The sequence below is a fragment of the Pongo pygmaeus genome, chromosome 6 (genome assembly GCF_028885625.2).
Source record: "Pongo pygmaeus isolate AG05252 chromosome 6, NHGRI_mPonPyg2-v2.0_pri, whole genome shotgun sequence".
NCBI lineage: Eukaryota > Metazoa > Chordata > Mammalia > Primates > Hominidae > Pongo > Pongo pygmaeus.
Window position 1 is genome coordinate 150,525,973 of NC_072379.2, and position 21,812 is coordinate 150,547,784.

A 21,812-nucleotide genomic window follows, 5' to 3' on the forward strand; every position below is an offset into this window, starting at 1 on the left:
AATGTGATTTTATAATTTGTATTTTAAAATTTAATTTTGAACTGCAAAATATTTTGGATATAGTTTTATAGTTGCACTTCCTGTATTTCAATAAATCTAAGACTACACTTACGTACCACAAAGAAAAGCATTACCTTTTCAACACAATTTTTTTTTTTTTTTTTTAAGAGACAGGTCTGGCTATGTTGCTAGCTGGAGGGCAGTGGCTACTTACAGGCACACTCCCACTGCTAATCATTGCTCAGGAGTTCTGACCGCTGTTTCCAGGTTGGATGGGTTCACCCTTCCGTAGGCAACCTCGTGGTCCCTAGCTCCCAGGTCACCGTATTGACGTCGAACTCAGTGTACACACAAGATTAGCACTGCATACTACAGCCCAGAACGCCTGGGCTCCAGCAATCTCCCACCTCAGCCTCCTGAGTAGCCAGGACTACAGGCACATGCATCGTGCCCAGTGACAATGTTTTATCACTGATTGTAAGACTAATGCTCTGCCGGGCGCAGTGGCTCAGGCCTGTAATCCTAGCACTCTGGGAGGCCGAAGTGGGCAGATCACCTGAGGTCAGGAGTTCAAGACCAGCCTGACCAATATTATGAAACTCCATCTCTACTAAAAATACAAAAATAAGTCGGGTGTGGTGGCATGCACCTGTGATCCCAGCTACTTGGGAGGCTGAGACAGAATTGCTTGAACCCGGGAGGCGGAGGTTGCAGCGAGCTGAGATTGCGCCATTGGACTCCAGCTTGGGCAACAAGAGCGAAACTGTCTCAAAAAAATCAAACCAAAACAAAAAAACAAAAACATGAATGCTCAAACTATCAAGTAAATGAGTCAACTGTCTTCTTGGGATTGCTGCCTTGGGCAGCTGGATGGGGGCCTACCCTGTGTGGCATCTCCAAGATTCAGCGCAGGATTTACGCTGCACAGGGGTGCAGGTTTCTCTGCTGTGTTCATGGCACTCAGAACAGTGTCTGGCACATGGCAGGTACTCAGGGCATATCTGAAGGAATGTGTGCACTGCATCACATAAAGAAATGATACTATGCTCCCTCCAATCAGGAGCTCCAGTCCTAGGGGACCACCTCAGGAGAGTTGAGTTGAACTTCAGTTTCTAGTACAATATGCTGTTCTAAGTTCCATTTACATAGACATAACTGGATGGACTAGGTCCCCATTTTCTGTTCAGTGCTCATACATTTTTAGTCCTAAGAATAACCCTGGTAATAAATAACAATACTGTGTTGTCAAAATTTATTTTTATTTAAAAGGTGATTATTTGGCCATGCATAGTGGCTCAGGCCTGTAATCCTAGCTACTCAGGAAGATCACTTGAGCCTGAGCCCACGAATTTGAGGCTGCAGTGAGCTATGATCTGCACTCTAGTCTGGGTGACAGAGCGAGACCCTGTCTTTAAAAATGTATTTGGTGGAGGTCTTCTAAGGCAGAAATTTCATCCTGGAATGACAAATGAGGCAAAAATATTTAAAAGATCCAAATTAATGGCATGTGTTTTAAGAACATAATTTTTCATTAACAATCAACTGCAAAGCAAAACTATACTTTATTAATAAAGTCAATGGTAACATTTGCTTATGTATTAGAAATAGCCCTGTGAAATTTTAGCTGCAAAAGGGAATCATTTAAAAAGCACTGCTCAACTCCAAGTTTGACTTACAGACAAGGTAACAGCCACCAAACAAATGAAATCCCTCTTCTCCTTTACAGCTGCTCCTTGGACAGAGGGAGGCCCGTCGTCTGGGTCTGAAGGAGGCTCCCAAGACCCTGACATAACACTAAACTCCAGGGTGTTCCAGGACAGTGACAGGCAAGGCTGTTTTCTCAATCGTCTCCTGTCTGACACGGACATCAAGCTAAGCTATGAGCAAGGGCGAACAATGCCTCTCAGCAGCTCCTCCTTGACCAGGCTCCCGACCACGGAGCATTTCAGTCAAGGTTTAGGGATTTGAGGGTGGAAGGAGAGAATCTCATCACTGGGGAGGAACTCCCCTCACAGAACCCCCAGGGCCACTCAGCTTCAATCAGCTGTAACCCAGCCCCAACATCTGCAGGCCACTGCGCAGGGGGTCCACGGTCAGCAGCCACCTCAGCACACCTCCTCCTGTGGCCACATCTTCACTGGTTTCTGGAATCCAACCTGGGGCCTTCCTGAAGCCAAGTGAGAAACTCAGGACAAGGCTTCTCTTCTTTGAAAGCCACATCAAGTAGCACAAAGGACTGAGGTTTGCAGCTATTTTATTTACAAGTATACATTTAACACAATGAAATAAACACTGATATATTGAAGCCTAGTTAATAGTAGTGTAACAATATGCATCATTTTGATGATTACATTATTTTAAACAACAAACTACACTGAAAAATTAATGCCGATAAAATTCTTGGTCATAATATTAAGAAATACAATATATAAATTGAAAATATGATTGCTTAAAATTTGAAAATGGAAGTGAACTCATTTGGACAGACTCAGAGTTAACATAATCTGAAGGGAGGGGAGCTCTGACCCAAATGATATCTTTCAGGTTAACAGAAGAAAAAAGAAGCATAGTTTATCTTCAAGGAGAATGGGCAGTTTGCTTCTTCAGGTAGAATATATTCCCAGTGTCCTCGGGCTTTGCAGCAGAATCACATCACCGAGCATGAAGACTTGCCTTGTGAAGCTGCCCCGTCCATTTTTTCTGCCTCCAAAATTATCCTTCGAAAAACATCAACAGCAGTCTGAAAAGAGAAAGAAACCCAATCACAGTGTTAGCGTGAAGCCGAACTCCGAGAGTATTTTACGGACTGAGGAGGGCGTGCCGCCTGCCCTGCCCTCCTACTGGTGGAGGAGGAGGGGTTCTGGTGAGCCCCAGAACTTCAGGGCCCCCCCGACGCCCAGTAAGGCCACTGTCCATCCCTCCTGACCCAGACCATAACCAGCTTCCGATTGTGCTTTTGACCCTGTTTTCTTCAGGCACCAGGAGACGCCCGAAGAGTCCTCACTCCCAGACTCACCACCATCTCCTGTCCCACTCCACCCCACGACCCCCACCCCAGTGTCCTCTGGACCTCAGAGTCCCTCTTCACTTCTGGCACTATCTTTCCTCCTTTCCCACGGGACATACTCTCCCAGCAGCCCTTGCCTCTCACATCCTTGACACCAAGAGGCCTCAAGTGGGGGAGGCACCCTCCGTGCTCCTGAGATGCCACAATGCCAGCCTCCAACACCTCTGCGGTGTAATTCTCGGTCATTTCAATCCACAAACTGCCCTCCCTATCTCCTGGCCTCTCGTCTCCTGCCCTCAACCTCAGCCCCAGCCCAGGGTCAACCCCACCAGTCCTTCACCACAGAGAGGAATCACGGCCACTTGGAGCAGGAACTCTTCCGACACTGAGTGGGGAGGAGAACTGTCAGACCCTGTCCTTTATTTATTTATTTTTGTGTTATACAGATTGGACGTTTCTATGTTGCCCAGGCTGGCCTCGGACGCCTAGCCTCGCCTCCTTATGCACCAGGACAACAGGCCTGAGCCACCGTGACTCCCAGACCCTGTCCTTTAAACGCAGTCCTGTGGTCATGAAAAACTGCCCCTGTTCTCAGAAGCCCCACAGGAAGTGCCCAGTTCTCCTAATCACCAAGAATCCCCCTCCCCCATCACTCCAGTGACTTCCAGTATCCCACGAAACCACAACACACCAACTGCCAGCGTCCCACCACACCATCTTCCCAGCTCTCTTTCTCTAGCTATCCTGAAGCAACAATTCTCAGCCCCACAAGGGGCCTGATTTGCTGACCCTATTATTACATCTCCCCTGTCCCTTAACCACTTCTTGCTGCTCCTTTCCCTCTCAGTCAGCTCAGACTCAGCAGGCCACCATGGCGCCACTGTACTTCAACTCCCTTCCCTACCAAATGTCACTGGCACGGTGCCCGTGGCCACACCGTAAACGCTGCCCAGGGAAAACATACACCGCTCACTGCTGACCTCACACCCATGACCAGGAACCTGGCGCAGATGCTTGGTGCTGCCTAGCCACCCGCCTGCATCCCTGGATCTGGGCCCTCCCCAGAGAAAGGATCCATGCCTTGTCCCTTCTCCTCAAATGTTCCCCATCCTTATGCTCAGCTGAAAGCCTTGTTTTACACACTTCACTGGAAAACAGACGCCACATTCACAAAAGAACTCCACATCCTCCGTCCACCAAGCTGACCCACCCACTTGAATGTGGGCTCCCATCCTCAGCCTTCTGTCCTGTTGGTATGAATGAGGTGTCTGTCCTCCTAGTTAACCGAAGCTAACCCCAGGTCCCACCCCGCTTGTCTAATCTAGGTCACCAGCTGGATCACCTGATTGACAGGAAGCAGTGTGTAGAGAAAAAAGGACTAGATGTGGATGAGATTTACAATTCAGTCCTAGTTCTTATACCATGTAAGGTAGTGGGTGATCTTAGAAAAGTCATTTAACCTCTCTGAATGAAACTTAATTTCCTCACTTCTAAAATGAGGCGGTTTAACTACATGATCTGAAGGATACAGTCCGTAGGCATTCAATGGATTGATTTAATTCAATTTTTAAAATATAGGTATCTCTTAACTATCTCAATTCTTATTTGAATTCTGTGTATACTCAGAAACTGAGCTGACTTTGATAAATCCCTTGCTTTCTGGAACTTGGGAACCAATTGCACGGATCTGTTTATTCAATTTTTTTCATCCGCACATAAGAGGACATAACCACATGGATTCACTATCCCTCCATATCCCAACACAGGACAAAGCCAATTTGACTATCACAGGATACTTGGGCTAACGGATAACCCACTGTGCTGAACATTATGAAGGATATTTATATAAATGATACCGACTCAGATCTCAGAACAAATTAAGAGGGCTAAGAGAAGAAACCACAATTTCTTTCAGCTAGATGGATCCAGAGGGGGTCAACAAGAAGGTGAAATCTAGGTGGGGCCTTGAGGACTACAAACCTCCGTCATGTGGAGAGGGGCGGAGCAGGGAAGGAAGAGTGCTAAAGCTGCTGGCTCCCGGCCCTCCCAGGGAGGAGGCACCACCCTACTACACTAGAGTTTCCTCAGAGAAATGAAAACCAAGTCATCTTACCTGAGGATCAAACACCACCACATGTTGAAAACACATTCAAAATATAAAACCCCACATGAACATAAGTAGATACTTAGAGAAGGGCTATTTTAAACCGGAGGGGAGCATGAGGAAAGGTGAGACATTTTGAAAGTGGGGTGGACAGGAGATGGTGTGTTTAAGGAAGGGAGCAGTTTGATGTGATGGAAAGTACAAGAACGTGGTGAGAGAAGAAACTAGAAAAGAACAAATTACTGACTGCACTCAGGACCAGGCGAAGGGTTCTATACAGAAGGGGCAGTTCACTGACAGTTTCTGAGTAGAGGATGATACCATCAGATGTGTATCTTTAGAAAATTAAGGGCAGCAAAGAAAAATATGTAGGTGAAAAATGCACTGGGGGCGGGAGACAAGCTTGGTGCCGGAGGTCTAAATTAAAGCAATGGAAGAAAAAGGTTCATACATGATTGTGAAGCCTCCGGAAGCAGAATCTCCATCCTTCCCAGAACATGCCTTTAAAGGTACATCTGCAGGGTGAAATTGCTACTAAATGCTTATAAGATGGTTCTTAATCATTTCTATGTTCAAAATTAACATGTACGTCTGACCTGGTTTCATCTAACAGAAAAAAAGCCAGGGGGTGGGTAGTTACAAAATTAGTACTAAAGTGATAGAATTCTTTTTCTTTTTTTTTTTTTTCCCCTGTATGGACTTATTTCTGTACCAGCTATTAATACAAAACAAAAATATATGTTTACAAAAGGTAGTATTTCCTTTACTAATAGTTTCTGTTTATCCTACAAATATCCTAGGTTCCACTGTAAGTAGAATACTGACTGAATTTATAAACACCTAAGTAGTATCTTCCTAAAGCAACACAAAGCTTGGTATTAGAAATAGTGGAAGGTGAAATGTTACACAGGAGTGATCAAGACAGAGGTCAAATGCCAACTGCAAGGAACACATCCCTGTGACTGATGAGAACGCAATGCAAAATGAGGTTTATAGAATCTGTTACCTGATTTTCTTTAGCAGAAGATTCCAAAAAAGCTGCATTCCAAGATTCTGCCAAAGCTTTCCCTTCTTCATAACTGATCACCCTAAAGGAAAAATAAAATTCTAGTTAAAGTACTTTGCTCTTCATTATATAAAACATGTATAATTGATTTATGAAACAGGCTCCATTTTGGTCAATTTCCTTCTCATGAAGCAGAACCATGCCCTGGCCTAACATTAGCATCAAGAATGTAACACAGGAGTGTTTTAATTACGCCTGAGCTGGGGAACAGAATAGACATTGCCTTATGGGATTATCCATGCTCCAGCAAACCTTCCAGCTCAGAGAACATGATCCTATTTTCCAGTACTCCCGTATCTGTAACAATTGACTATTTTACAGCTAGGTTTTAAGCACCCAAGGCCAGGGGAAATTGTGAAAGAGCCTGAAAGCTCAATTCTCTTGCGTGCAGGCTGTAGAGTCTCTTCCTCTGCTCAATTCTCTTGCGTGCAGGCTGTAGAGTCTCTTCCTCTCTGACATGAAGCTGCCTGGGCATTGGACATCTGCCTCCTTTGCTCCCCACTGTAATCCCAAACCCTGGTACTCAAAAACCGCTTGCTGCATAAATGAGCACTATGTCTTTTTAGAATTTGCTTTATGCAAAGTGGTAGATAACCTAAAGGTAGTTTCCTATAAAGTTTGCTCTCTCTTTTCTAGAGGAATGTGAGATTTCTATTCCACTTTTGCTTCTGCTGCACACGACCATAACACCTCTGAACAGATAAAAATGCTACAGCTAAAAATATTCTTGACATCAGAACAATAATTAAAATGATACTTCAGTGACTAAATCATCTTAGATTTGACTTTATAAATCACTAATCATTTAAAAGCTACATACCTTTCCATATGCAGGTCTTTCTTATTCCCAACCAACATAATAGGTATTCTATTTATATGAAAAAAAAAAAAAACACAAACAAAAAAAAACCCAGTCAGTGCCAGATTGTATTGCTCAGAAGATACTATTAAAAGAAGTTTCTCTAACAAACAGATAAAACAGATAAAATGGTACTACTTACTGTACTTTCCCCACCATATCCAACAATTTGCCATGGATAACTTTAATCACTTCAAAACTATAAAACAAAAAGTATAAATTAGACATCCATTTTAATGTTGAAGTTTTTAAATGTATGTTATGTTGCCAGCTGGAAAAATGTAAAATGTCACAGACTCACCATTTTAACATAACATAAACTGAACACAAAGAACTCTTGTTTTTTCCTAGCAATCCGTTCACATGTGCATACATCTGACACTCAGCAACCCTGACTGAGGATATTCAAAGTGAAACAGGTAAGGCATTCAAATGGAAAGCCTACCACTGGGCTGACAAACCACATAAATGCAAATTTTAATCACCCAACTCATTCAGCAAAGAACCAACTGTTTACATTACAACCTGAACAGCTTTTCCTAGAGTGCCCTAGTACACTCAGCCTGCTCCTGTTTTCTTTCCTAGGTACATACATTCTCTGGGTGATGCCATTATCTCTTGGCTTTCAATCAGATCAATGAGCCGATGACTCTAGGTTGGAGGTGGCTCTCACCGGGAAGGGCATCTGAGATGTCACAATGATCACTTGAAATCTGCCACAGCAGGATTATTATTACCACTGACTGCTGGCAAATGGCCACAAATCATTTTCCACCCTCCCCCAAAAAACCCATGCAAACATTTGCCAGCACATCACTGGCTCTGCTTTCAAATCCTACCTAGAATCTGACGGCTTCTCACTCCCCTCCACTGCTGCCGCTGAGGTGTGAATTCCTGGCCCAAGTCTGCCTGCATCAGTGCCATAGCCCCAACCCTTCCCCGCCACCCCCGCTCAGCACAGCAACCAGAGGACTCTGCTGCAGCAGAGGGACGGTGCCTCGTTCAACATCCTCTGATGGGTGGCCATCTTTACTCGGCCCCAGTGACTCTCAAGCCTCAAACTTCTGACCTCGTGATCCGCCTGCCTCGGCCTCCCAAAGTGCTGGGATTACAGGCGTGAGCCACCACGCCCAGCCTCAAATGTCACTTCTTACACCTCTTCTGTTTACCCTAAATTACAAATTCCCTTTCTATTTCTTACCCTTCCGCACTTTACTTTTCTTAGCAGCATGGTCACAGACATCCTGTCTCACATGGTGTCGTTTTACTGTTTGTCTCCCACACCAGAAATAATAAGTCCACAAGGGCAGGGATTTGTCTGCTTTGTTCATGGTTGCATCACAAGCTTCGGAACAAGTTAGCTTGTTGAATGAATTACACACTGTGCTATTTTACACGATGTGTGCTGTCATTTGATAAAAACAAAAATGAAATTTAACCCCCCTACAAGCTCACTGTGGGTCAACAAATGGGATATGGGTGTCCTAAGGACCTGCGGTTGCATTACAGAACCACGGTTTCCTCCGCATGCTGTATTTGCCTACATTTAAAAGTGTCGCCACTTGGGCAAAAATACAGTACCCTGTCACGTGAGAAACAGCTGAAAGAACTAGGACTGTGTGGCAGGCAGCTTGGAGCCGGCTCCCAGATCTCCTGCTCTCCTAGTGGCCACACTGTGTGTCATCCCCCTACATGGACCTAGTGACGTGCGTCTAATGAACAGAATACGGCAAAGGTGCTGGAATGTCCCTTTTGCAGTTAGGTTATAAATGACAGTGGCTTGTCATGCAGGAAATCCTCTGGCTCTCTTGTGCACCTGCTCCAGTGAAGTGAAGCACCTGGCAGGGGACAGAGGGCAGCCTCAGGCCAGCGGCCAGCGAGGAACTAAGAAGCTCAGTCCAACACCTTGCAAGAAACTCAATCCTGTCAAGAGCCACGTGAACACGCTGGGAAACATATCCCCCCAGCCAAGCCTTCAGATGGGACTGCAGCCCCTGCTGATACCCACACTGTGGCTGTGAGAGACTGAAGCAGAGGACACAGCTAGGCCACACCCAGATTCCTGACCCACAAAAACTGTGAGATCATCAATGTGTGCTGTCCTAAGTGGCTAAATTTCTTGAGATCACTGATTTTCTGAATCTAACTGGTTGATTCGGAAAGTTTTATTGACATATTTCTTGGATATTCATAAATATTTGTGTATTCAGCATATAGGTTTCTAAAAAACAAAACACCACTCTTCTCATACTCCCTCATGTCTGAAATTTGAGAATGCTGATTAAACTACGAGCTACTAGGAAAAAAAGGCGTGATTTAAAACAGCCCCATTTGTTCCCAAACCCGCTTATACCAGTTAAATTCATCATAGTCATAATTTATGTTGCAAACTTTTGAAATATGTGTAGACAGAGTTTTTGTTTGTCTGAAAACTAGAAGTTGAATACTGTGGGTTGATCTACTAAAAACGGTGCTCCTTAATAAGGTGTGCCAAACCAACTGAAAAAGATTGGTGGGGAAAATCACAGCAATCTGAATAGTTGAGGTGTAGACTGTTTCCCAAGCACCTCACTGGGAAGAAACCGAACCAGAAGTCATAATGGACAAATGGTGGGTGTGGTCAGTGGGTGAGCTCATATTCAAAGATGACAATTTGAAAATTTCACAAGGTGAGTGACTGAATGTATATTTATGCTTTAAAACAAAACACTGGCGATTGCCATCACCTTTCTGATTTTTTTCCCTTAACCAATGTTGTTTTTTGTTTTTTTGAGACAGAGCCTTGCTTTGTCGCTCAGGCTGAAGTACAATGGCATGATTTCAGCTCATGATACAGCCTCCGCCTCCCAGGTTCAAGAGATTCTCCTGCCTCAGCCTCTCGAGCAGCTGGGATTACAGGCACCCGCCACCACACCCGGGTAATTTTTGTATTTTTAGTAGAGATGAGGTTTCACCATGTTGGCCAGGCTGGTCTCGAACTCCTGACCTCAAATGATCTGCCCACTTCGGCCTCCCAAAGTATTGGGATTACAGGTGTGGGCCACTGCGCCTGGCCCTTAACTAATGTTTTAAAGTAACTAACCTGGCTGCCTCAGATAAGACAGGTCTACTCCTATATCAGTATACCCAATTTACAGGCGACAAAGGTACTGTGAAGTAACTTGTCCAAAGTTGTTAGTGCGGATAAATGAAAACCCAAATCTCACATCTCTCAAATGCAGGTTTCTTTTTTCCATTTCTAGAAATTATGAAATAGGATGTATTTTCGCTTTATTTACTCAGAAAGAGCAATTCTACAGGGGTTTTATGATATAAAGGAATAATGTGAGACTTCTGTTTTATTTCACAAATAATGAAAATGGTTATCATTTAGATAGAGGTTAAATTCAATAAAAAGGATTAGACAATTCTGATCAACAAACTGGTTGATTCAGAAAGTTTTACTGACATATTTCTTGTATATTCATAAATATTTGTGTATTCAGCATATAGGTTTCTAAAAAACAAAACACCACTCTTCTCACACTCATGTTTGGGATTTGAGAATGCTCATTAAACTATGAGCTACTAAGGTAAAAGGCATATAATAAAACAAAACACACCCATTTTAGTAAGGAGAAACTTGGTCAAAACTTGCAACAGTGCCGCTGAGAAGACACAGTACCAAGCTTTTTGTCCTCTGCTTTGCACTAGGCCAATGTTTTCTCAAATACATAAGGTCCTTGGTGAGCACATTTTCATATTTTTAATCCAGCTCAATGTATTTTTCAATTTCCCCAGTGACACATGCTATGTTTTCAACTTGATTCTATAATGTCATCTAATTTGTGCCCACCAAAAAAGAGATTAAAAAAAAATCAGTGGATACACTAAGAAAATTTTCTACCTACTATTTTAATGCCTCAAAGTAACAATTTGTAAAGAAACACCAACATTGTTTTCTAAAAATCAGCTAGGATAAAATTATACTTACCAACAACAAAACAATCTTTGAATCATGTTTTTCAAGTAAATTAGTAAAATAATGGAAATTCATAAACAAACATGAACTTCCAACATTCATTAGATTATTGGTACATTAAATTTGTTCTGGACAAGGCCTTACACGTGGCAATAAATACATTTTAAAAATATACAATTTGAAATTAAGAAAATCTTTGTACAAAAACTGCCAATAGTTTTACTATTTAAAGTGCTCTTATAAGTCAGTAAGAAAATGATCATGTTTCCAAATACTAAGTACACAGTGGTTTTAAGCATAAAATCCAATCCAAGCATTGCTTTTAGTGACAAGAATATAAATACATTAAACAGGAAGAGAGATATCCATCTATCATTGAACATGAAATATTATAAAGCCATTTACTATTTCAAAATACTAGGTAATATGGAAAAATATATCTTACATGGTAAGTAAAAATATAAAAACATGGAAAATATAAACCATAAAACAGCATTCAGAGAGCAAATAAAAGGATGTTAAAACAATCCATGCAGACTAAAACAAAGACCAGAAAAAACATATACCAAGATATTAACAGTATCTATACTTAGGTAATTAGATTAAGAATGATTACCCCCACTTTCTATTTTTCAGTTTCCCAATTTTCCTTAAGGAACACATAATTCTGGTACTTGGTTTTGATTCAGGTGTAAACTTTCTCGGGGATTGACAGTATGGGGTCTGTTTATAAGAATGGCCGAGAATGGTACTCAAACATTTTATAGCTAGAACTCAACGCCCTAAAGTATGTTTCTCTGCCATGGAGAAAAATGGTAAACACTCACAGAGCAGCAGACTGAATTTTCACTGGCAGTGGAGTATGTGGGGGTAAGGAACCCAGACACTGGCCAACATGGCAGCCTCCAGCCACATGTGGCTACTGAGCACCTGAAATGGGGCTACTGTAACCGAGGGAGGCTTAATTTTTCATTTTTCATTTTTAGTTAAACAGCCACCTGCAGCACAGATAGCAAACACTTCCATCACCGCAGTAAGTTCTACTGGACAGTGTCAGCCTTGACTGTGGAACTGGAGAGATGGCTATGAATCCCAGCAATGTCATTATGTAGCCCTGGGCAAGTTGCTTTAGCTCTCTGTCACTCAGTTTCTTTCCACGTAAAGTGGGATATAAAACATCTCTGATGAAGGATTAAGGTAATGATGAAATAAGTAATGTATCATATGTAGGCAAAGAGCATAGCAAACTCCCTAACATGTCGCACACACTCAATAGATGCTAGGTAGCCACCAAATGCCCTCCACTGGCACAGATATTTTCATAAAGTCTTCAAACATAAGCTGTCACCAATGCCCAGAGCTCTGCTGCTGTATACAGCCAGCTGTTCTGTTAACAGACACAGACCACTGCTCCTCCTGATAATACATGCCATCCCCCGATAAGAGATGACATGAAATACGTAGCTAGAGGAACCGATATCCATTCTTATTAATAAAAATAGTGGCTCTGTTTTTATGTAGTAAAGTCAGACTCTATTACCAAAAGGTCTTATTTCATAAATTCAAAGGATAAGACATTGAACAAACCCAAACCCCCACATTTTATTAGAAAGTCTATTTCACCTTAATATGGTAAAAACACACACAAAGTAAAATTAATTTAGGCATTTCCCATTTCAATTAGCAGAAAAGCTTAGATCATGCTGAACCACTATTTTTCTAGGCAGCTTGAGGTAAGAAAGAGCCTTTTATCCTATTGGTGTAACTAACAGAACATCTAGTGGGCCATGTTTCCCAACAACCCAGTTGCTCCACGAGAAAATCACTAAAAAACATGTAGCCTAATAATTCTAATTGTCACTATTAATAATTCCAGCACAGTCCCTTAAAAGGATCAATGCTATCTATGAGTAGCAATCAACTCAAGCAGGCAGCAGGAGTCTTACCTTTTGATTGATGTAACAGAATACACAAGAATATAGCCATTAATATCTATGGAGTATGTCTGAGGAAAGATAGAATATTCATCCTGTGGGGAAAAAAAATTATATTTGAGTAGTCTTCATATAGCATCACAAACAACCTTTACCCAAAGTTTTTCATGTATTACCTGAAGAAATCAAAGTAGACACAGAGTGGATTACAATATTATGCCAGAGACAGCCTACAAACTGAAGCTTTAAGAATGGCTTGGAGGTGATAATGTGGTTCAAGTCAATATTTAAAAATGACTAGCTGTTCTAGAACTTTAGGGGAAAGTCTGATGACCTTCATAATTTCTGGGAGAAGAGGATGGATGAAACACAAAAATCATTGGCTCTGTGATCTCAAAACAAGGGATGAGCATGACTAAGTCCAGAATCTTCTAGACCTCAGGACATTTATAAATCCTGCTGATTTATTCCATAAATCTGTATTTTTATATTTGAAACTGCCATATTATTTGATTTATTCTCTGCATGTCAGTCACAATGACCTGAGCTTCAATCTACAGGTTGCTAGAGGGGTGCCATCAGCATCTGAAGGAGAGAGGGACAGAGGGAGGGAGGGGGGGAGAGAGAGAGAGAGAGAGAAACAGAGAAAGAGAAAAGAGGATCAAAACACCAGGTTCAATTGAGGTATTCAGACTTTTGGGGACCAAGAGAGTTATTTACTGAGCAACTCTAGGAATTAAAGAGAAAGGTACCTATTACGCAACACTATAGTAGTCTTTAGTTTTATAAAGCAGCGTTATGACACTTTGCTTTATACACGTATTAAAGCATACAGAAAGTTCTGATGTCAGTGCAGTTTTCAACAGCACGCACCACTGTCTGGTACAAACATTTCATTCTTAGTTGAAACTAAATTGTCAACATAATACATGTCCTAAGCACTATTACGGAAAAATCACATCATGGTACCAGACGATTAAGCAGCAGTCTATTATTTTTGTAAACTTATAGTATGGTCATAACCACTGTTTATGACAGCCCAGAATTACTGCCCTATGGTAAAGTTCTTTAAAGAAAAAAAAAAAGAAAAGAAAAATTAAGTTTTACTATAAATTCTTTGATATAATAAGTAAGATTAAAAACAAAATCCCAAATGATTTTAATCACTAGATCAGCTAGAGTAGGTTCAAAGTTAAAATTCTGTTTTCCCTAAAGGGAAACTGTGGAAACATAGAAAAAAGAAGTTATGTCTAAGAAGCACTGAGTAAAACACCACCAGTTAGAAGGTATAATGGAGGAAAGAGCCCCCAGCTGATATAATTCTGATTTTCTTTTTTTTGAGACTTAGTTTCACTCTTGTTGCCCAGGCTGGAATGCAATGGCACTATCTCAGCTCACTGCAACCTCCACCTCTCAGGTTCAAGCGATTCTCCTGCCTTAGCCTCCTGAGTAGCTGGGACTACAGGCTAAACCACCACACCTGCTTCATTTCTGCATTTTCAGTAGAGACGGGATTTTACCATGTTGGCCAGGCTGGTCTCGAACCCCTGACCTCAGGTGATCCGCTTGCCTTGGCCTCTGCACCCAGTGTGATTTTTTTTTTTGAGACAGTCTCATTCTGTCACCCAGCCTGGAGTGCAGTGGCAGGAGCCACTGTGCCCGGCCTTTAAAGTCTACTTTCTGGGAAAGAATAATAGCAATATAATAGCAATTGGGAGGGCAGCTGAGTAGAAATCATAAAGCTCTCATAAGTAATACTGTACTGGCTCACAAACAGAACAGACCGAAAAATCTAGAAAGACCTGACAGATACGAGAATGAGGTACATGATAATATTGGCATTTCAATCAGTGAGGACCAAAAGTAACCCTCAACTGAGAGTAGAGGGACAAGCCCAGAGCCACCTGGGGATGAATGGCTAAGCTGGAACTCCAATTCACACTTCGGCAAAAACATATTCCAGAGGAAGCAAAGATTTAAAGATGAAAACGATGTGTACAATAGATGGGAGAGCTTAAAATACATTATCAGTTAAAAAAAGATTAATAAGTCCAGGCAGATCACAAGGTCAGGAGATTCAGACCATCCTGGCTAACACAGTGAAACCCCATCTCTACTCAAAATACAAAAAAACTAGCTGGGCATGGTGGTGGGCGCCTGTAGTCCCAGCTACTCAGGAGGCTGAGGCAGGAGAATGGCGTGAACCAGGGAGGCAGAGCTTGCAGTGAGCTGAGATGGCACCACAGGACTCCAGCCTGGGCAGCAGAATGAGACTCCGTCTCAAAAAAAAAAAAAAAAAAAAAAAAAAGATTAATAAATAAATTCAACTCTGTGAAAAAGTTCTTCATGGCTGCAAACCTCTCAAACAAAAACCATAAATAAAAGACAAACTGAAAACAAAACTGTGCATCTCAGATCATATACAAAATGCTACATTTCTTCACATTATCAAGGGGAATCTCACATCCACACGCAAAGACCAACCACACAATAGAAAAAAAATGGCAGAGTACACACAGACAGGATAATTCATGGGGGAAAAAATACAAACATCTTCTAACATAGGAAAAATCAAAGCCTCCTAAGAAGAAGAGTGCATTATTAAAAGTACACTGCTTTTTTTCACCTATCAGATTGGCAAGTACCAAAACGTTTGGTAACACATAGTGCTGGTGAGGGTGTAGGGAAATAGACACTCTCATTCACTGCTGGCAAGAACATGAACTGTAACCCTATGATAGCCCACATCCAGGAAGTTTTCCTATGTGCATTATTACCCTATGTCTAAAACAACGTCCGGGATGTTCATTAAGGGACTGCTGATGGTAGCAAGACCAGCAACAGTCTAACCGTTGATCAGCAGTTAACTTACGATATATATCCCAACAACTGGATATTATGCAGCCTTGGGGAAAAAGGAGGCCATAGGTATTGATATGGAATAATCTCCAAGATGGAGATGTATTACTTTTTGTGTAAAAAGGAAAAACAAACAAACACACAAAAAACCCAAGCTTAAAACTATATTTGCATATTCATGTATCAAGTATCCTAGAGGCATATACTAGAAACTGGTAAATGTGGTTGCTGGTGCGGGTGGGGGGTTAGATAGCTAGGGTAGGAACGTCTTAAGTTTTACTATTTACACCTTTTTGCACTATTTATTTTTGTACCATGTGCATTACACCTATTTTTAAAAAATTAATTTTCAAAAAAGCAAATTTGGTTACATTATAAGATGGATTGTCATTGAATCAATTTTAATTATTATTAATTTTTTTTTTTTTTGAGACGGAGTTTCGCTCTTGTTGCCCAGGCTACAGTGCAATGGTGCAATCTTGGGTCACTATAACCTCCGCCTCCTGGGTTCAAGCAATTCTCCTGCCTTGGCCTCCCAAGTAGCTGGGATTACAGGCATGAACCACCATGTCTGGCTAATTTTGTAGTTTCAGTAGAGACAGAGTTTCACCATGTTGGTCAGGCTGGTTTCAAAATCCTGACCTAAAGTGATCCACCCGCCTTGGCCTCCCAAAGTGCTGGGATTACAGGCGTGAATCTAACTTATTAACTCACTTATGCTGGAGGCTGCAAAATTTTTTTTTTAATGAAAAATCAGACCTTGGTGACCTTGAGCAGTAGGATATAAATAACTCCCACAAGCTTAACGTTCCAATAATGGAACATTAGGCATAAAAAGGTTAATATAGAAGAGGCTACTTTTTTTTTTCTTGATACTTCACATTCTTACCCCAAAATTCATTTAGGGTATATGTTCTCACCCTAAAATTGGGCAAAACCAAAATATTTCATGCAATCTAAAAATAATCTGTATTTAACCATGTTCATCATCATTCCTAGGTGGGCAATTAAACCACTATTAAACCACAGTGGTATGGATGTACCGACATAAACTACTAAGTAGTAAATAGAACTTGCTAACAAATACCGCTATGCAGCAATTCACTGCGTGCAATTTCACTCCTGAAATGTGGAAGCTAGTGAACAAATTTACTATAGATTACTTTTAAAAGAATTTGCCCCTTAATCATCTTACCCTACTACTACCAGTCTTAATCCCAGAACTAGCTCCAGTGTGCATCCAATTTATAAAGCAGCTCTTGGAGCAGTAAACACCTGAGTTTGTTATCATCCAGTTTTCAATAGAATGAAGGGTGAAACCATGGCAGGACATGCCTGTGTGTCACCATCCTGAGCTGTAAATAAAGAGCACATCTTTAATTTATTGTCTCTCAACTGTAAACATAACCTTCAAGAACTACTAGTTGCAATGACTACAAATAATTTAAAGTAGCTAAATTTGGATATATTTTGTGCAAAAATTCTCCAAATACTCTTACCCAGTTGTAATATAACCCGAAGGGGCAAGACAACAGGGCTGCTAATATGACCACTGCTCCTGTCTTATCTCATATCACACACTCTTCCTAAACACTGCTCTTGTCTTATCTCATCTCACACACTCTTCCTAAACACTGCTCTTGTCTTATCTCATATCACACACTCTTCCTAAACACTGCTCTTGTCTTATCTCATATCATACACTCTTCCTAAACACTGCTCTTGTCTTATCTCATATCATACACTCTTCCTAAACACTGCTCTTGTCTTATCTCATATCATATACTCTTCCTAAACACTGCTCTTGCCTTATCTCATATCATACATTCTTCCTAAACACTGCTCCTGTCTTATCTCATATCATACACTTCCAAAACACTGCTCTTGTCTTATCTCATATCATACACTCTTCCTAAACACTGCTCTTGTCTTATCTCATATCATACACTCTTCCTAAACACTGCTCTTGCCTTATCTCATATCATACACTCTTCCTAAACACTGCTCTTGTCTTATCTCATATCATACACTCTTCCTAAACACTGCTCCTGTCTTATCTCATATCATACACTCTTCCTAAACACTGCCCTTGTCTTATCTCATATCATACACTCTTCCTAAACACTGGTGCTTTTGGTTTCACTATTGGTATTACTACATCACTAAAATATTTTAAATTGTTTGATACCTGAGTGTACATTTATGTTCCAGGGCAAAACAGTACCCCAGAGGAACACATATTCCAACTTGATAAGTAGTCAATATAAAGAAATTTATTCTTTAGAGAAATCTTTTCAAAGACAGCTCTCCAAGTGTTAAGAACATGTGCATTTCCACCATGCAGCCTGTCAACACAGTTAATATGCTGGTGTCACACTTGCCTCAGCAGCATTAAAGGTCTACAAAGAAAGAGCACATCCTCTTTAACCCCAGTGTGACAATCCTGCAACAATGCCAGTTATCACTATTTATAGATAAAGCTCTGAGGCACAGAAAGACTTCTTCACCCTTTTATTTAAAGAGATGAGATCTCGCTGTGTTGCCCAGGCTGGACTGCAGTGGTGCTATCACAGCTCACTGCAACCTCAAACTCCTGGGCTCAAGTGATCCTTCCACCTCCCACAGTGTTGGGATTAAGGGCATGGGCCACCATGCCCAGCCCTCATTCGCTTCCTTAAGGTTACTGGGTTGGCAACAAAAGCCAAGATTCAAATCCAGGCAAGTGTGATTCCAGGGCCTACACTCCAAACAGTTATGAAATACTGGTTCCCTGAATTGCCTGATACAAAACGTGTTTCCACAGTAAAATTACATGAAAGTGATTTATCAATTTACATTCTCATCACCAGTCTTCAGGAGCTTAAAGGAGATTCCAAATAAGGATACAAAAGCAAACTGAAGTCTTGATAGTGTCAGAGTCCCACAATAAACACAACAGCTGTATTTCTTTGCCCGGGACATTCTAAGTTACACTGTTGTCCCAACATAATTATTATTAGCACCCCCAGCCCACAACTCTGAAAGTGTCTTGGTTTAGGCAATAACTTATATAGTCAACTTAACTATAAAAGAAAGATACAAAACCCAACAATCCAACACAATTTCCTACTCAAGCGGCTCTTCCCTTCCCTACTAATTTCTAATGAACCTTGTCATCTGTGCCATGCCCCCGCCCCGCTAACGGAGACTTCTACTGCTCCCCTGGTCCATACAAGCCCCAACTCCTATTCTTCTGTCAAGAGGACAGGTATCAGGGAGTGAAAGCCTAGGATGGCTCTGCTCTAATGAAAGCATCAAGAATCTAACTGCTAAAGCACATTACATTCACCACCAGCAGGGAGTGTGTAGGGTGAGTGAAGAAGGCACATGCTATAGCTCTGTGTACAAGCTCAAAGAGCCAAACACATTTATTTTCTTCCAAGCTTCCAAAATGGAAACCTCAGGGTTCCTCCAATGCTAACATCACTCAATACAGCTATCTTCTTGCTTCACTAAGGCATCACACTTTCCTTCTATGTTTACTTCAAAATGCAAAGCAGAGGGAATTCATTCCAAACCCACGGGACAGGTCATATTATTCTGGGTCTACTCCAATTTCCCCAGATTCCAGAAAAATAGCCCCCATTTAACACAGCAAACCAGATCACACTACACTCACCCTCCTGCTACTCTTATCCTTTGATTATAAGTTGCAAGGGTGGGCCAGGCATGGTGGCTCATGCCTGTCATCCTAGTACTTTCGGAGGCCGAGGCAGGTGAATCACCTGAGGTCAGGAGTTCGAGACCAGCCAGGCCAATATGGCGAAACCCCGCCTCTACTAAAAATAAAAAATTAGCCGGGTGTGGTGGCGTGCCTGTAATCCCAGCTACTTGGGAGGCTGTGCCAGGAGAACTGCTTTAACTCAGGAGGCACAGGTTGTAGTGGGATAGCACCACTGCCTTCCAGCCTGGGTGACAGAGCAAGACTCTGTCTCAAAAAACTGTTGCAAGGGCAGGAGTTAGGAGCTGAAATCCCAGCTTCTTTACATTCCTCACCCTCCAGTGAAGAAGGGTAAATTCAGTCTTACAGAATGGTTTCTAGTAAAAGGAGGCCTGGATGTCATGGTAATGGGGCAGCTAAGCTGTCAAAAGGGCTTTTCTTTCTTCCATGTACTCCTTTCCCCCTTGCTTCCAGTCAATTCCCTGGTGATCCATTCCACACATCCCTGCTACATTAACCGACATGTGAATATCCTTTCTGGGGGGATTATTTGACTTTTGGCCATTATCTACTGTCTATCAAATAAATTGAAACTCCCTAATCTAGTAATCACTCTCAAATCCACCCACCCAGAGACTCTACTATATAAACTAAAGCCAACACTCAAACCAGAGCCTGGACTCCAATCAAACTGGTATTTTATGGCCCAGGTCCTCATAAGATTAAATCAGCTAATTTCTGCCCTATGGCCCTCTTACGCCTTTCCTCTAGAAAAGATGTACTTTTGCCCTAATGTAGGAGAACACATATCACAAAGAGAAAGAAAGCAACTAATATGATTCTCTAATATAGAATTAAAGTTTAGAAAACAGAAAACCACTATCCTGTAATAAGTATTAACCCTTACAATGTTAATATATTTAAAGCAATTCTAAAGCAGAAAAACAAGTTATTAAAAGAAAACTGCCAGAAATGTCTTAGAAAAGACCAAGTAGACAGCATACTAACATTTAGTTGTCTGTGTAAGCTCCTTGACTTACGATGGGGTTACATCGTGATAAACCTACTGTAAACCAAAAATATCATGAGTTGAAAATGTATCAAATACCTCAATGGACCCATTGTAAAGATGAAAAATTGTTAAGTCGAGCCACTGCAAGCCAAACCATTGGGAGTCAGGGACTGTCTGCACACAACATGAGGGGTTTTCTTGGCATAGCTGGTACTTTTAAAAATCAGTGCTAGGACCAAGACTGTCAGATATGCTGTATAAGATTCTGAGATACCAGAGGTCACTTACTTGCCCGGCTGTGTCTACAAGTTGAAGATGATATTCTTGTCCATTTACTGTGATCAACTTTGTAAAAGCTACAGGGAAAAAGGGAATTAAACATTAGTTTAAAAAAATTAACTTGAAACCACTTGAAGTTTGAACAATGACAACCAATCAAGCACAGAGTCCCTAGCAGTCTCAGAGAAAGGCCCCATGAAATAAAAAAGAACAATTCTCTGACTTGTATAGATTCTCCCCTCCTTCCATTATTTAGCTAGGAAATACAGTGACTGGCTAAAATTAAGCTTGGTAAACCTTGATTCTTTTTCAAAGAGACAAAGTAGGCAACAATTCATATCCTATAATAGTAATTTGAATGCTCTGTGGCAAATCCTTCCTCTTGTGAAAAAGTGAAATATACTACGTAAAGTCTGAGGTCTCAAATAAACCAAAACCACAAAAATTTTCCATTAATTTATAGGAAGTCTAGCATCAGAGCACAAAGAGCTAATATTAGTTAAGTGCTAAGAACTTTTAGTACATAAAAGAAGTAACAGTTTTACTGACGGATAAAACAGCAAAGAAACAGATGTTCTGTGTTGAAGCCATCCTTCCCACTTAAGCTTAAGGATCCAAGCAATTTGTCACAACTTCTTTTCCCTGACAAGGAAGGAAAGAAAATCAGACTTGAATAACTTCCGGAAAAGTCAATTCAGAATTCGAGGGAGACAGACTTCAAGCAAATATAGACAAAAGAGGAAAGAACTACTAACAGAAACAATGTAAAAATAACCACCTGGAACCCTGACAAGGAAGTGGAACAGATTTATCTTGCATACCCGCCCAAGCCATCTTGACTCACCATGAGTCCTCCAATCTCCTGACTGGCCGTCCTATACGACTAGAGCCAGGCAGCAGAATCTATCCCTCATACAACTGAGAGAGGTCCCACTCTGCCCACAGCAGAAAGGCAAAGCTGACACAGACAAATGGAAATTATGTGAGAAAACTCTAAGTAATAAGGAGGATTGATCGGAGATCTTATCTGA

The 21,812-nt window shown here is 41.4% G+C and overlaps 1 protein-coding gene across 1 annotated transcript in view; it reads right to left on the reverse strand.

Annotated features, from left to right (window-relative positions):
- Window positions 1-2,237: 2,237 nt before the first annotated feature.
- RHEB (Ras homolog, mTORC1 binding) overlaps window positions 2,238-21,812 on the reverse strand; it is a 53,751-nt gene continuing 34,176 nt past the window's right edge. Inside the window, exons 3-8 of the mRNA XM_054493708.2 lie at window positions 20,791-20,858; window positions 12,944-13,026; window positions 7,179-7,235; window positions 6,998-7,045; window positions 6,118-6,199; window positions 2,238-2,740 (exon numbers count right to left, since the gene is read on the reverse strand). Of these exons, the coding sequence (XP_054349683.1) occupies window positions 2,648-2,740; window positions 6,118-6,199; window positions 6,998-7,045; window positions 7,179-7,235; window positions 12,944-13,026; window positions 20,791-20,858 (431 nt within the window). The 3' untranslated portion in view covers window positions 2,238-2,647. The remainder of the gene's footprint in view (window positions 2,741-6,117; window positions 6,200-6,997; window positions 7,046-7,178; window positions 7,236-12,943; window positions 13,027-20,790; window positions 20,859-21,812) is intronic.